This window comes from Rhea pennata, chromosome 19 (genome assembly GCF_028389875.1).
Source record: "Rhea pennata isolate bPtePen1 chromosome 19, bPtePen1.pri, whole genome shotgun sequence".
Taxonomy (NCBI): Eukaryota; Metazoa; Chordata; class Aves; order Rheiformes; family Rheidae; genus Rhea; species Rhea pennata.
This window is the reverse complement of record NC_084681.1, coordinates 7,389,449-7,404,164: the sequence shown is the minus strand read 5'-3', so window position 1 is coordinate 7,404,164 and position 14,716 is coordinate 7,389,449. Positions and strand designations below refer to the sequence as shown.

Below are 14,716 nucleotides of genomic sequence, written 5' to 3'. Positions count from 1 at the left end.
CAGAAGCAGTAACAGATACATTTTGTACCTTACTCCTCTGGCCTTTGTTAAGAGTTGTGAAGGGGTTTGATAGCAACAAGTGGATTGACTGTAAAACAAGGCCTGCCCTTAGATCTCATATAACCTCTGAACGCAAGAGTAGTGCAAGTTAGCTGACATTGAGTCTGGTCTTTAACTGCAGAGCGGGCCCAGAGATTTCACCAGATACATGTGAGCATGCAGTCTGTCTTTATTTCCGTTTATCAAGCTCTATATGAGACCCATAGTCACACGCCCCTATGCTCTCCCATGTGCTTCCAAAGCAAGCACCTCCTATGGAACAAGTACTAACGGGTCATTGATCAGACATCACGCTGTGTATTTTTATTCTTTTATGCTCAGTGTGAAATGTTGGGAAATGTTTGTGGATGTGCTACATTGTGTGCAAAGCAGTAGTGAGGAGAAGTGTTGGTGTGGGAGGGATTCACAGTAGATTTGGCAGTAGCTCTTTCTTGAACCGTCTTGTTGTATGTGATAGTTGGACCTTTGCTAGTACACAGTGGTAATAACATCATACACAAGTAGCATCAAGTAAAGATCAACCACAATACTTCTCTAGTGCTTCTTACTCAAGGCTCTCTGAGTGCCTGTAAGGAGAAATACTGTTTAGTCTCCTTAAGGTGAGGTAATGATATTGCTTCCATTTTAGAGAACAGGAAAAGACCCACTGAACTAGTGAAAACTCAAAGGCCTGTCCTGCTCTTTGACATGGAGAGCTGCAAGTTTTTGGCACTTCAATGGTCTTGGGCCCTATGAGGCTTATCCAGGTAGGTTCCCCAAGTGTTAGGACCAGGACCAAGCAGAAATAAACCTTGTTCCAACCATTACAGCATGCTACCAGGTATACTGATATTTTGGAAAGTTACATGTAAAAAAAGTGTTTGATTCGTTTCTGAGTGATAGTGTGTGTGTGTGTGTGTGTGTGTGTGTGTGTGTCCTAGTGTGCCTAGTACTGATAAGTCTCTTCTGCGCTGCAGGATGGTAGGTTGGTGAGCAGTGGAGGGGCTGGTGTCCATGACTGTGGATCTGGAGGTTCAGTGGAGTGTAGGTCAGTCTCTGCTGCTCCTGTTGAAGGTTGCTCTTGCATTCTTTTTGTCTGGAAGATTTCAGTTGGAGTAGGTAAATTCCGACTTGCTACCATACAGTGTCCACTGGCAGACTATCACAAAGTACCAGTGTGCTTCCTTAGCTCAGTTAAAATGGTTTGTATGTGGATGTTGATTCTGTTGTCAATGGAGAAAAGTGATAATATAAAACAGCCTCCTTTTCTGAAACTCATGGAGTAAGGAGAAGTCAAAGCAGAAGCTGGAAGGAAAAAGCTGAAAACCTTCTGTGTGCATGTCTGCTGCTTACTGCATCTTTGTTCAGCCTCATCCTTCTACCTCAGGGTCTGGGGTGAGCAGTCAGCCTAATTCAGGCTGAGACATAGACCTCCAGGAGTCCCCCAACAGAGTGCATCCGGTAGAACACACCTAATGGGAGGCCGAAATTCACGATGGCAAACCAGGTGGAATAGCCATAAAATGACTTCTCCAGTCCGTTCTCAAACGCAGGGTGAGCCCCAAATGTGGGCATGATCCATAGCTAAAGAGATGTAAGAAAAAAGAGCAGAAGTCAGAGGATGGCAAACTGTCTCTTACCTGCACTTTCATCTCATTGTGGACTCAAGTGATTGTAGGAATATCTCGAGAGTATCAGAGGGGCCTCCATGCTAGAGGAGATAAGGCAAGTTCCCTAGTTACACTGCTTGCTCCTTGCTAAGTCAACTCCTGTCTGTTGAATTCCTTGAAACATCATGACAGCCTCATTCTGCCCCAGCCAGCTTAATTTTTCTATTGTAGACTGGAGTTATCCATATTTTCACTGTTGCCTTGGCCTATTTACTTTCACTGGTTTAAGGCCAAGATGAAGATCCATGTAGCTTTAAGATCGCAGAGCCCGTTATGCTTATGGGTGAGTCTTAGTCCTGGAGACTACTGATTACCAAGACTTACTACTAGTTCCCCATGTTTCTCCAGTTACTTCATGAAACATTTTTAATGAAACCATTAATGAGTTTGATTAATTTTTTCAGAGGTTAAAATCATGGCTTATAAGAACTTGTGTGCTGTCTCCTTTCCTGCACTCAAAAAACCTAGCCATGTTTGACTCTTAATTTAAAAGAGAGTGTTTAGAATCGTGAGACTTAGGTATTAACAGAAAAAAATGGTCTTGTAATGATGGGTTAGTGAAAAGTTGCTTCTCTGGAATGATGGCCCAAAAGAAAGAGAACATGTCTGTATAGAGCTCAACCAAACTGGCAGAGCTTGGCAGAGAGAACAGTACTTACTATGATGTTGCACAAAACCAAGAAGAATGAGATCTCTCTTAATGCTTTCCTCTTCCAGCTCAGATGAGAGTAAGTATGGATGTATGACAGAGAAACTCTCTGGATCTCCTGTCCCAGCTCCAGCACACTCACTCGTCTCTGGTTTTGGGCTTCATGATTCCTCTCTTCTTTCAACTCTTCTTCTTTATTGAGAGGAGGCTGTGTGTACTCCTGTTTGCTGTTTGATGTGGCTGTTTCTCCACAGGGGAGCTCTGAACCCACTACGTGCTGCCCAGTGTGTCCAGTGTGTCTGGCCTCAGTTGCCTCAACAAACGGCTGCCTGTGGAGCCCATCAATAATGAAGATGTTTTGGGTGATGTGCTGAAAGATGAGGAGGACGGAGTAGGACAGGATGAGGCTATTCAACAGGTCCCTGGGGTTGGTGGCCACAATGGCGACAATGGAGAAGTAGGACATGGCTATTTGGCCAAGGGCTGCCCCCATCAGCAGGACCACATCCAAGCTGCGGGTTGGGTTCTTCAGCGTGTCCAGGTCCCTTTTTTCCAAGGCGTGGATACTTGTCCCAATCACTGCAGCAACACTCATCAGCGGCAGGAGCACAATGTAGTAGGAGTAATACATCAAGAAGATCTGGCGATTGGGTGCTGAGCCAGTGGCCTGGATCTGGTACATCATGAAGACACAGATCCCAATGATCACAGCAGCAGCACCAAGTAGTGGTCCAAAGACCACACCCTGGAGCTTGAATTTGGGCTTAATGTGAGAGGCATGGTGGTGGCTGATGCGTCTCCCCACGTTCTTCCACATGACGTACAGCATGGAGCAGCAGACAAGGCAGTACTCAGTGTTGAAAGGGTAGAGCAGGATGTAGCCCTTCTGGAAGACCTCACAGGCAGTTGTGTTTGGGCATGTGCATGAGATGGTCTCATTACCTGGAGTGAGAGAAGAGGAAGGCAACAATTAAAAGGGGGATAGCCTGAATTTCATGGCCATCTTCAGGAGCTCTGTGTGTGCAGGAGTGGCATCTGTCCTTGTGTCTTGGAAACGGTGATCAGTAGGAAGTTAAGTGATCAGCCCTCAGCCTTCAAGGCTGTAAGGATTCAAAATGACAGAATTTAGCACATGGTTTGCCCCAAACACCAAGTACTCCTTTTGGTCGACACCATAGATACTAGATGAGAGATGCCTTCCTTCTTTAACAGCAGAGCCCCCTCTACCCTTGGAATATTAATTTCCTTTTATCTTTCCCTTATTCTTAAAAGTAGAGCACAGCAGCATTTTTTTTCCTCCTGATCTGACAATCTTTTGCTTGCAGTTGTTAGGTGAATATAATTGTCATTATGTGAACAAAAAAGGCTTTTCGTTTCCTAGCCTCTAGTTCTGTGCTTCTAAGTAGCAAGTCTTCCCCCTGCAGCACATCACTGAAGACGACCTCCATCAATAGGGAAGTTGCAACATTTGGGGGACCTGGTTAAAATTTCTGAATCTCTGAGACCAAGGACTGTTGTCTCCCCAGAGGTCAACTGTGTCAGCTTAGCATGAATAGGGATGTGTGAAAAGGAAGCCTTGCCTACAAATCGCTGCTCCACGTCACGTAGCTGAGACTCAATTTCCTTGTGGATGGAGTCGTTGGTCACTGCCAAGAGCCAGAGGAGGAGGTTGGTGGCTATGGTCAGCATCAGCCCGCATCTGGGAGGAGGGAAAGGCACTTTTACAGTATGTAACCTGTGAAGATTGCTTACAACTTGATCATATGTTCACCTGCTATGCAGTCTTGCCCTCTGTCTCTTGTTTATATGTGCAGAGATGCATGCAAACATAGAGCTTTGTGCCCATTCGGCATATGGGCATTGGCACACAACTTTGCACACACAAATCCATCTGTGTGTGTTCCCATTTAGCCATTTGCAAAGGAGTAGTGCAGGCAACACCAGGCTCACTAGCTATTATGAAACTGGCCTAGGCCCTGGGTGAAGTTACCAGAAGGAAGACAGACATTTTCCAGTGCCTGATGTGGGACCCCGTGATAGGAATGGGGAGCTCCCCTTTCTCCCCCGCCCCCATTCTTCAGTCAGTGAATTAGCCCCTGAACCATGCAATGTGAAGGTATTTGTGGTTGGGAGGTAGTAACAGGGTTTGTAGCTTTTCAAGGTGCAAGTGGAGGAGCAGGGGGAGCAGGTGAGCCTGTGCAGATGGAAGGAGGATTGGTCTAATCAAGTTGTAGCCTAGCTCTTGTGTGGTGCAGAATATAAAGAGCTTGCATAAGAACAGGTGAAGACAGGTCTAGCAAGAGGGTTCATAATAGAAAGGAAAAATTTCTCTTTAGAGAAGGCTAGAAAGTTTTTTTTTCTTTGCTCCTCGTACCTGGTGAGGTTGTGCTGGACTTGAATGCAGTCCTTAGAGTGATGCCACAGGAAAAGAGCCTGCAAAACAGTAGCAATAAAGACATGGGGAGGACGAAGCTGGCAGCCTGCCTCACTTGCAGTGGAAAGAGTCAGGCAGGCAAGAAGGCACGTGTCTGAGTGGGAGCAATCGTGCCTCTGTGAACTGTGCAGAGATGTGTGCACCTGCATTTCAGTGTTGGCACATGTACTGGCATCCACAAGTGACTGTATGTGCCTGTACCTGATGCCAAAGGAGGTCTAGGGGATCCGCTTTTCTCTGCCTTGCTATGCATAAGCATTTGGTTATGAGATGGGAGCTAGGTTACTTTTCAAATATAGCTATGGGCCTGGGCAGGAAGGGGGAAGAGCGTTACTGTCAGAGAGTAAAAAGTTGCAACGAGCCTGAGATATTTATGTGAGCACATGATTTTGTGCAGGAGTGTGATTACAAATACAGAAAGGCTGGATCTATGTAGAGGGGCTGGTGCAAAGATATCTCTTTGGCTAAATCTATGAATTTCCTCTTCTCTCTCCCTACTTTAATGTTGCAGAACAAACTCCTCTAGAGCCAACAGTACATCAGGTATTGCTGCAGATATTTATTTCAAAACCTTAGTTTTTTATGTTTGAAATGGTACATGATATATCTTTGCTTGTGAGACTGCCTTACATGCACCCACTTCCCCATAGCTCCCACCCTGTAGCCTCACGGTGATGGGACAGAAAGACCAAGCGGACTCCCGGAAGGGTAATGTGCGGTACCTGGGTGCTAACAAAAAGGATTTCGATGCACGGGAACACAAGCTGCACGTGGGATTTGCACTGGATGTGAACTACGCTGTAGCCAATCTCAAACACATTCAGGAGGACGCTGAAAACACCGAACAGCAGTAGTGATCCTAAGCAAACATCAAAAACACCAGTAAATAAGCAAAGACATGTCTGTGGAGCATCTGATTCCAGTTTGGATTTGGAGATCTTGTGTCTCTTGGATTTGGGAGGAGCTGCAGGACTTCCAGTTTGGAAGTCTCGTAATTTTGAGAGAAGGGGAAAAAGGAGAGCCTGATTCCTGAACTTGGTTTGGTGCTTTGGCTGGTTTGTTTAAGATATTTAGACAGTACAAAGCATTTCCCTGTGCTTGAATACAGTGAAGGAAGATTTTCAGCCTTTTCTATGCAATCTGGGGTGATGGAGCTAACAGTGGATGGTAGTTTCTGCCTTCCTGGAGTAAACCAGAAATGAACGGAGGCCTGACAGAAGGCCTTGCAACACCAGTCTGCAGATGAGGCCCTTCTTACTGTTTCTCTATTTGTATTTTGACACTGCTCTGCAGCTTTAGGTACTGAGGTCCGTGCTTAATGTGGCCATGTGCTAATTAGAAACTCCCTAAAAGATCAGTTTAGAGAAGCATCGTTTCATGAAGTGGGGCAGTTGTACTGAACACCTGATGGAAGATCTCCAAGGATAGCCCTGCTATCACTGAGATTTGAGTCACAGGGCAGGAATCTTTCCTTGGAAACAGAACTGCTGTGATGTTAAACAAGGGCAAGGGTAGCATGGGGCTGCTGATACCATGGAAGAGTAAATGCAGTGGTTCTTCATTTGCTTTGCAAAGTGATGGGCTGAGTATGGGATTTGGGGTCACTCTGGCTGCTTTGAACCCACCTTCTGCTCTTTCAGGGTTTCTCATCTGCACACCGTAGCTCTTATGTTTCTCTCCTTTTTGTGCAGGCAGGTTTAGATATTAGGAAACTTCAGCAAAACAACACTCCTAGTACTGCCCGAACTCTCCCAGTGCTTGACTGAGGTGTGGAGCACAGAGTCGGTCATTTGTAAAACCTCCTCTACATCTCTCCTGCCATGCTCAGTCGTTGGGCTATGGGTGAGAAATGCCTCTGTTATGTTTTGGGGAGGGATCACAGAGCAGGATTTGCCCTGGAGGCAGAAGGGAAGCCAAGCTCAAGGCCTTGCTGGTTGCTCTGGTACCTCTCTGTGATATTAGCTGTGTCTTTATCTTCCCCCCAACACAAGCTTGCAGGGACCCTTGAAGATTCCCATTCCCCAAATTATATTTCCCATGGCTACTAGCTCTTTCAGTATTGGGGGAAGGATTTCCTTTTCTCCGAAGTGCTGGGAGAAAGGGAGAAGGCACAAAATGATAAATAAAAGCAGGACTTACCCCTAAGCCAGATCGGCCCGGCGTGGGAGTCCTGATGCAGCATTGCATGTGGTTGCCGTCTCGTGCCCAGCAAGTAGTAAATAATCCAGCACAGGCACAAGACCTTGAGGATGGAGAGCAGAATCCAGACATCTGCCAGTGTGATGGTCACATGATTGAAAATCATGCTGCTGAGGAAGGCGCTGCCCAGAAACACCACATTCATGGCCAGCAACCCTGAGAAGAGCTGCCCAGCTTTCTGCGACTGCCTGTCCCCTTGCACCAGTGAAGAGCAGTGACGGTACAGCCAGGACTTTTCATAGTGGATTGTGGAAGTGTCTGGTGCAGCTGAAGCTGGCCTGTGGCTGCAGTGGTGGCAGGGCTTCTGCCTTGAGACTTTGTTGGCCAACATGGCTTGTCTGCCTGGGGTGGGGGTCACCTGCCGCATTGAACAAAGAGGAGGTTAATAGGTATAATGATGGTGGGGGACATACTGAGAGGTTTTGTACTCTGTTATAAAAGTCACTTATGCGGTGAGTTTGGAGGCCTCAGCCTCCTGCATTTTGGAGCTCTTCAGAGCTTACCCTGAGTTCAAAGTAAAAATGGTCATTTGAAGACCTTGCTTGTTTAGGTCTTCTCTTGCCTGCTTTGCAGCTTCTTTCCCCTCCAGAAGCCAGGTGAGGGGGAAAAGAGGTTGGTGTTGAGCCCAGATTAGGTATTAAAAATGTCCCTCTGGACAGGGTCGCTGCAGGGCACTAAGGAAAGGCCCTTCTGCCCAAATCTGTCTTGAGAAACCTGCATTAAAATGGGTATTTGATATCTCTGCCTTGCCCTGCTGGGGCAAGCTGTTGGTACCAGAGGTGCCCAGATTGTTCCCATCCAGACCTTCCACGCCTCTGCTGTGTACAGCCCTGGATTCAGGTTTTGTTCTTTCCTTTTGTTGATGTAAGAATTAGCTAGAAAAGCAGAACAAGCTCGAACCTGCGCTAAAAGTCAGAGCTGTGTGATTTTTTGGGGTGATAGGTTTGACTTCTTCCTTGTGTTTCTAGGCTGTGTGATTTATGCCACACTCCTGGGTACAGTCACACAAATTGTGACAGAGCTGGGGGGGGGGGGAAAGGGTCTGTAAACTTTGATTCAAGATTTTGGGAAAAGATGCAGCCTCCCACCCCCAAAGACTGAGCATGGGACAGAGTCAACGCTTGTTTTCTTTTTCTACTTGTAGTGTGGTGTTCGGAAAGGCTGAGAGCTGCGAGCGACCTGGTACAGAAATGTGAGGGACTGGCCCAGATAAAACGTCCAGATCCTGGGAACTTTTCTATTCCAACTCTTTGAAAAATCTCCTGTAGGACTGTGTCCTGCAGGACAGGAACATCTCTTTGCTCACGTACAGCAATCGGGCAAGACTGGCTTTGCTACAGGTTCAGTATATGGTAAAAGCTGTTTCACTCCAGGGAGCAATGTGAGTCTGGCTGTGGTGGGGGGCTGCTGGAGTGAAAGCAGACCTCTCTGCAGGAGAGAGGCACAGGGGGGAATGGTATATAGTTGTCTTAATTTCTCCCCCAAAGCCTCATCTGAGAGGGGTCAAATCTCCGCGCTTCCCTCTTTTGATCTATGGGAATTCAAATTGTGCTTCTGTCAGTGGAGGTGATCCTAAACTCTTTGAGCTTCAAAACTCTCCTGACCCAGCAGGACAGGAGCAAATGCCGATCCCTCTCTCAGAGCCGTAACCACCCTGCCCTGGGAAGAGACCGTGAAATCAGAGGGATCAGAAGCACGTCTGGGCAGGAGGTCCCCAAATGCACACGCAAGGTCACGTATAGCAGCCAGCTGCTTTGGACCCAACCCCTCGACCCCAGAGTTGGGAGCTGCTGAGAGCAGCCAACTTCCAGCCCTTACCTCTGTGCCGCCTCCTGCCGCCTGCTGAGTGGGAGCAGCTGCCGATGCAGCTCGTTTACAGCCAGGGATAAAATCACCTGCTCAAAGGCCGCTGGGATGTGCGCAAGTCTCTGCGGGACTGGGGCTCTGGCAGAAGCCAGCAGGACGGCTGCCTCCCAAGTGCGGCCTCTGTCCAGAGTCCATTGATTTTTTTTCCACCTTGTTTACTTTGGGTCTATTATTGTCATTATATTAATTACTCAGTGAGAAGCCCTTAGCTTTGCTAAGGGCAGCCAATGGGGAACGGCTCCTTTATACACCTGCTGAGTTGCCCCATGCCGATGGCCTCGGCACAGGATGTGGCAACTGGTAAAACCACAAGCCTTGGTGACTAATTTGTGCCGTGGCTCGAGCAAGTTGAAAGCTAATCTGGTGTGGGCTTGTTCTGGGGAGCAGAGCTGGGGACACTCAGCCAAGCTGCTTCGGCTACAATCCACCTGAGTTTGCCACCGTCCTGATTTTAGGTGGTTCCTAAGACGTTTTTCTCAATATGTGCCCCTATATTGTGCATTTTTGGGTTTTCTTTGCCTGGCATGGGTTGGCCTGGAAGAGACTTTGTCTAGAGCCTGAACTGAGTGTCTGTGTTCAGAGCCAGCATTTGTGTGCTAGTGAAACGTGAGGGGTTGCAGGATGGTTGTGAACATTCTGTGTCCCTGTATTAAGGCCAGAAGGGCTATTAGCTGTTGATGGTGGGACTGTGACCTGAAAATGGGAAAGAGCAGTCTAAGGTGCGTTTGGTCTTGGGGATGGGGCAATGTCCTGGCAGCTCCTGTGTTGGAGGCATCTGTACAATGAGACAAGCAGAAATCAGGTCCCCAAAGTGCCCAGCACCAAGCAAAGGAGTGGGCAGAAATGCGGATCCCTGCAGCCTCTAGTGAGAGATGCTCAAACTGACCCAAAAGCCCAGACTCACAGATCAGCCTGGGTGCAGGGACCCCCTTAATCTGAACCTCTTCTTGTAGGCAGGCTGCTCCTCTTGGAAGTGGTACCTATGACTTGTTAACGCTAACTTTGGGCCAGACACTGATGTTCAAACCTTGTGGCTGTGTGGGGCCCAGGGTGCTCTGGGATCAGCTGTACTGTTCTTGCTGCCGGCTGAGCTGACTTCTCGCCTGGAATAGTGTGGTGAGCTGATCCCTTCTTTTGTGGCTGGGAAGCGAGGTTTGGCAGTTTTGGCTGAGCTGGTGAGCCCAGGGGGTACTAGGAGAGAAGCCATTTGAATCCCCAAGGATGAAGCCATGCGCTCTGGGCTTCTTGCATTTGGCAAAGGTGCAAGTTTGGAGCCGTGAAACACTTAGCAAGAAACTGATAGGGAGAGGAAGGACGGGAGGAGTGTGAAGGCGGGGGTCAGAGGTTATCATGCGGTGGGATGTGACGAAAGGGACAGAAAACAAAAAGCAGGGGCAAAAGAGGCCCTTTGCTCCTGGGGTGAGAGCTCCTTGGTGCAGCTGTTGTGTTTAACGTCTAATCAGCAAACCAGTCATGTTTAATGTCTGACCAAGGCTTTGCACTGGTATGGTAAAACCAAGATATTTCAGTCTGGGCAGGCTGTTTCATGACTACCCACAGTCAGATTTGTTCTGCCTTCGCCAAAGCATCTGCAGCTGCTTGGGAGCCCGCTCGGAGACCCACATCCTTGTGCCTTACTTTGCTGCTCTGGGATCCTGTGGCAACCAACCTCTCCATTGGGTTCCCAGCTCTTTTCATGACCCTATTTTGGAGTTTAGCAGGGAGCTGGGATCCCCAAGTGCTATTTGGTGACCTCTTTGTTGAACAAAACCAATGATTTACATGTGAGATGTTAACAAAATTGACTGTTTTCAGGGTACTAGACCCTAAATTGGGGTGACTCTGCAGAGTTGGGAAACAGGCCGGGAATCTCAATATATCTTGAGGGAAAAGAAACTTGAGTGAAATCTGAGATTCTTCCTTTAAAGATGGGCCTGAAATAAAACTCAGGTGTTTGCGTGCCCCAGGGGTTTTGCCAATAGGACATGGCATCATTTGAAGCCTGACTTGCCCTCTCCTGATTTTGGAGCTGAGATAAAACACAGAGGACCTGTAAAGCCCTGGGACATTGGCTAATCCTGCAAATCTGGCCTTCATTCTGGGGAAGTGCAGCTATTTAAACTCGTGTCAATACTTTTAAGTTAACCAAGAGAAGCAATTGTTAAGCAAAAAGGTACGCAGCAAGCCCCGGGAGGGGAGCAGAAAGGGAGAGGATGGGTTGAACTAACTGGATGAACTATACAAATTTAAACTATATAAAATCACTGCCTTGCTCTGGCCTGGAGAAGCTGCCCTTACTCGGAGGCCGAGGGAAAGCCACTCGATGCCAGGAAGGCTGTTTGCCCCTCTGCTATCGGTAGCGTGCTCATTAATGGCATTATCTGTGCACTTAGCAGTAATAACACTCAGGCCGGGGCCAAGCGGATCTGTAAACAGGAGCTGAGGCGGAAGGAGGTTTGTACCTGGCTCCTGTGTTTGCCCAAAGGCCTTCTGAGGAATGCCGTGCGCCATGAGGCTCCCCGGCGAGCCCACACCCTTCCTTCCCCACCGCTGATAACTGGCCGATGACGTCTCCCGCCAGGCTGGGGAGCGGGTGCCCTGTGGGGGCCACGCAGCAGCAGCAAAGGGCGGCCGTGTCTGACGTGAGCTGCTCCTACCACCCTAGCTGCATCCCCACGTGGATGGATGGGCTCAGCGGGCCCAAGCGTCGGTGGCCAGCGCACGGTGGCTGCCCATGTAAAGCAATCCTTTGCATTCTCCTCGTTGGCCCTCCATGGAGGTTGCTTCAGCCTCTTGCTGTCATTGAGTTGCTCCACACCATCTGGGCCTTCCCTTGGTCTTGGGAAGTGCCCCTCCGTCACCAACTCCTGCCCGAGATCCCAGCAAATCGAAGACCATTGTGGGCTGCCCTTTGCCTTGTGCCGCGAAGCCGGCCCTTGCCCCTGGCCTGTGACTTTCTCAACGCATCCACTTTCCAGCTGCCACATTGACAGGTAATAATTAACTCTGACCCCTCCCCTGTCCTTGACGCACCTCAGAGCAAGTCACCCAGATAAAAGGCTTATTAATATTTCTTTTTTTTTTTCTAATAAAACAAAACTCGCCCTCAAATAACACGATTAAGAAGTAGAGGAAGGGATGCGCAACCTCAGTTCTGGCCTTGGATGGCTTTCCCTGCTTTTTTCTGATTTCTGATCTACTCTTTGATGCATGCCCTCCTTGCTGCTCTCCCTGCGAAGGCCTTGGTGCCGGCACCGCGTGGCTTCGGCTGAGGCCTGGACTGGGGACTTTTTCACACTCCTGCAGTAGCTGGTGCTCCTTGGGCTTGGCAGGAGCTTGTGCCTAACTCCTGGCTCTCTCCTGGGTTCAGTGCTCCCAGCAAACCCCACCATGCAGCAGGTGCTCAGTTCCTTGGGAGGCCACAGTGGCTTTTGCACCAAAGTGAGCAAATGTGGGAATCCCTCACAAGCCACTGGAGCCCCGGGGCCGCTCCGTTGGTTTCCCATAGGTCTTCGTTTGCGGTAGCTGCCGTTCAAACAGTTGCCACAAGACATATTTGTGCCCCCGTCCCCTAATGCAGGTCTGAGCTTGGCTCCGTAACTGATTTCGTAACTGATTTAACTGCAGCAGGGCCAGTCAGTTGGACGCTGTCCGAGGCCCTGGGGCCCAGCCTTGTTCTCTGCTCTGACATAGGCTTTCTGTTCTCGCAACTCCTGCGCTCAGCTTGCCTGTTTTGAAATGTGGAAGATGAAGATAATGGTGGTACTTTTCAACTGATGTTTGCTACGAGGATGTGCGTACGAAGAACGGAGTGGCTTTTGACCAACAGGACCCTTTCATGTTACTCAGGTACTCTGCATATGGGGTGTTCCCCCCCCCCCATAAAACCCTCCATCAGGGAAAGACACCACCTGTTTAGCTGGGCTGTGAGAAGGTGTGCTGCAAGTCAGTAGTCGAGGAGATAATGACAGAGGAGCTGGCAGCAGGTCGGGTGCATTGCCTGGCACCACTGGTTCTCAGCAAAGGGTCTGCCTTGGTACAACTGAGATGTGGCAGCGCCTGCTTCTGGGGTGCACCTGGCTTTGAGTAACGAGCCTGGGAAGCTCGCCGGGCTCCGGAGTTGCTCAGGGAAGTTTGGCTGGTCTCCATCAGCCTTGGAGATGATCCCTCTGTGTCCATGCATTCTGGGAAGACAATCCTCAAGCATACAGCAGGGCCCATGCTTGCAGTGGGGTTTGCTTAGGGTTTGTTTTTTTTGCTGGTTGGACTTGCATGGGTGCACTTTCCCTCTGTCCATCTTCTAGGGCCTATAAGTAGTGTGCATTGACAGCCATTTCTCTATTGCTACCTCTCCCAAGACACTAGTCTTGGGAGCTTGGGAGGCAGAACGAGAACCCAGCTTCGCCTGTAAACCCCTGCCCTCCCTCTGCTTGTAGATGGGAGATGTCTTGGGTCAGCAAGGGCAATTGCAGAGAATGTGATGTCCCCAGAGAGTCTTGTTTTATCCTAGTGTGATGGTTCATGGTGGGATGTTTGGGTTCCTGCATGAATGAGCAGTCTGGAGTGGTTGATTTGGGATTTTGATTGGCATTGGTGCAGCTTGGGGTTGTCCTGCACCCATCCTGAGTTCATTTAGCCCCCCAAAAGCCCCTACCCTTCCAGGTCTCTGGGGCAGAACGTGAAAGCAGTTTCAACTCGGCCCCAGCTGGCTCGGTGTGTCCAGGCCTGGGAACTGGGGACCAGGCAGCAGAAAGGGTGCAAAGGGGAAAACCCAGTGTGTTCCCAAGGAACAAAGCAGGTGGTAAAGAGTATTTTCTGCTCCTCTCAGAGCTCAATAGTTTTGAGTAAAACAGTACAGGAATGCACGTAAGACTGACGTCTGTGCACTGTATACGTCTCTTCTCTGACATAACCTGTGTTTTCTGCAGTTAGAATTAATAATACTTTTACTTTAGAAGAGGTAAAGTTGCTAAGGAGAGATTGTATCTCTGTTACGTTAATACTATTAAAAAGAGCCAGGCCTTTGGCATGTCAGTGGGGCTGGGAGAGGCCGCCTGGCCGTTCCCAGGCTTGCAAGCGGAAGGACCGACCCACCTCGGCGGTGCTGGATCCATGCCTTGCCCAGAGGCAGGGGAAACTAGAGCTCACCCCATCTACCAGCCTCAGGGAAAGGCTGCAGGCAGGCAGGCGTGAAGGGTGAAGCTGTCAGACCAGTGTCATGCAAGCCAGAGCTACCCTTCCCTTCTGGACTGGAGAGGTAGGCTTGAAGGGGAAAGTGGTTTGAAAAGTGAGCCTGGGCTGGCACACCCAGCGCGGAGTGCGTAATCTGGGCTCTTGAATGAAAAATCCTCTCACTCGCTTTCGGGTATTGTGATTTCCATTTATTCTTTTCTTTGGCAGACATGCACAAGTCCACACAAAAAGGCTTGCTGATTTTTGCCACATCTGCAGTGTTCTTTATTTGAACCGTTAGAACCAGACGAAGGAGAGTTGTGCCATTCTGGCACGCACCCTCCCAGCCTAGTGCGTGGGCAGCGTGGGCTTTCTGAGGCTCCATTTTGACTCTGGATGCAGCAGAGGGCCCGTTTCTACCACCTGCAGCCCAGGAGCCCCGATCTGAAAGCCCCTGCAGCCATACAGAGCTTTATGGAGAGCTGCAAGCACTGAGAAACTTGGGTCAGGACCCTTTTCTATATCGTCTGTGCCACAGCTGCCTGGATGCTGAGGCTGTGCTCACCGCCTTGAAGCCTGCACAGGCTCAAGGAGGCAGTGCAGATATACCTTAAGGGCATGGGAGATCAAAATGAGAGGCTGTAGGGTTGGATTGATGTCTGTGTCATATGGCGCTGAAGGTCCTTG

At 49.2% G+C, this 14,716-nt stretch overlaps 1 protein-coding gene across 1 annotated transcript; it reads right to left on the bottom strand.

The window, feature by feature from the left end:
- Nucleotides 1-1,452: 1,452 nt before the first annotated feature.
- OTOP3 (otopetrin 3) lies at nt 1,453-7,322 on the bottom strand. The gene is made up of 6 exons (XM_062591960.1): nt 6,932-7,322; nt 5,515-5,651; nt 4,733-4,791; nt 3,939-4,057; nt 2,369-3,300; nt 1,453-1,623 (listed from the first exon to the last, which is right to left on the bottom strand). Exons 1-6 carry the CDS (start codon nt 7,320-7,322, stop codon nt 1,453-1,455), a joined length of 1,809 nt encoding a protein of 602 aa, XP_062447944.1.
- Nucleotides 7,323-14,716: the final 7,394 nt, after the last annotated feature.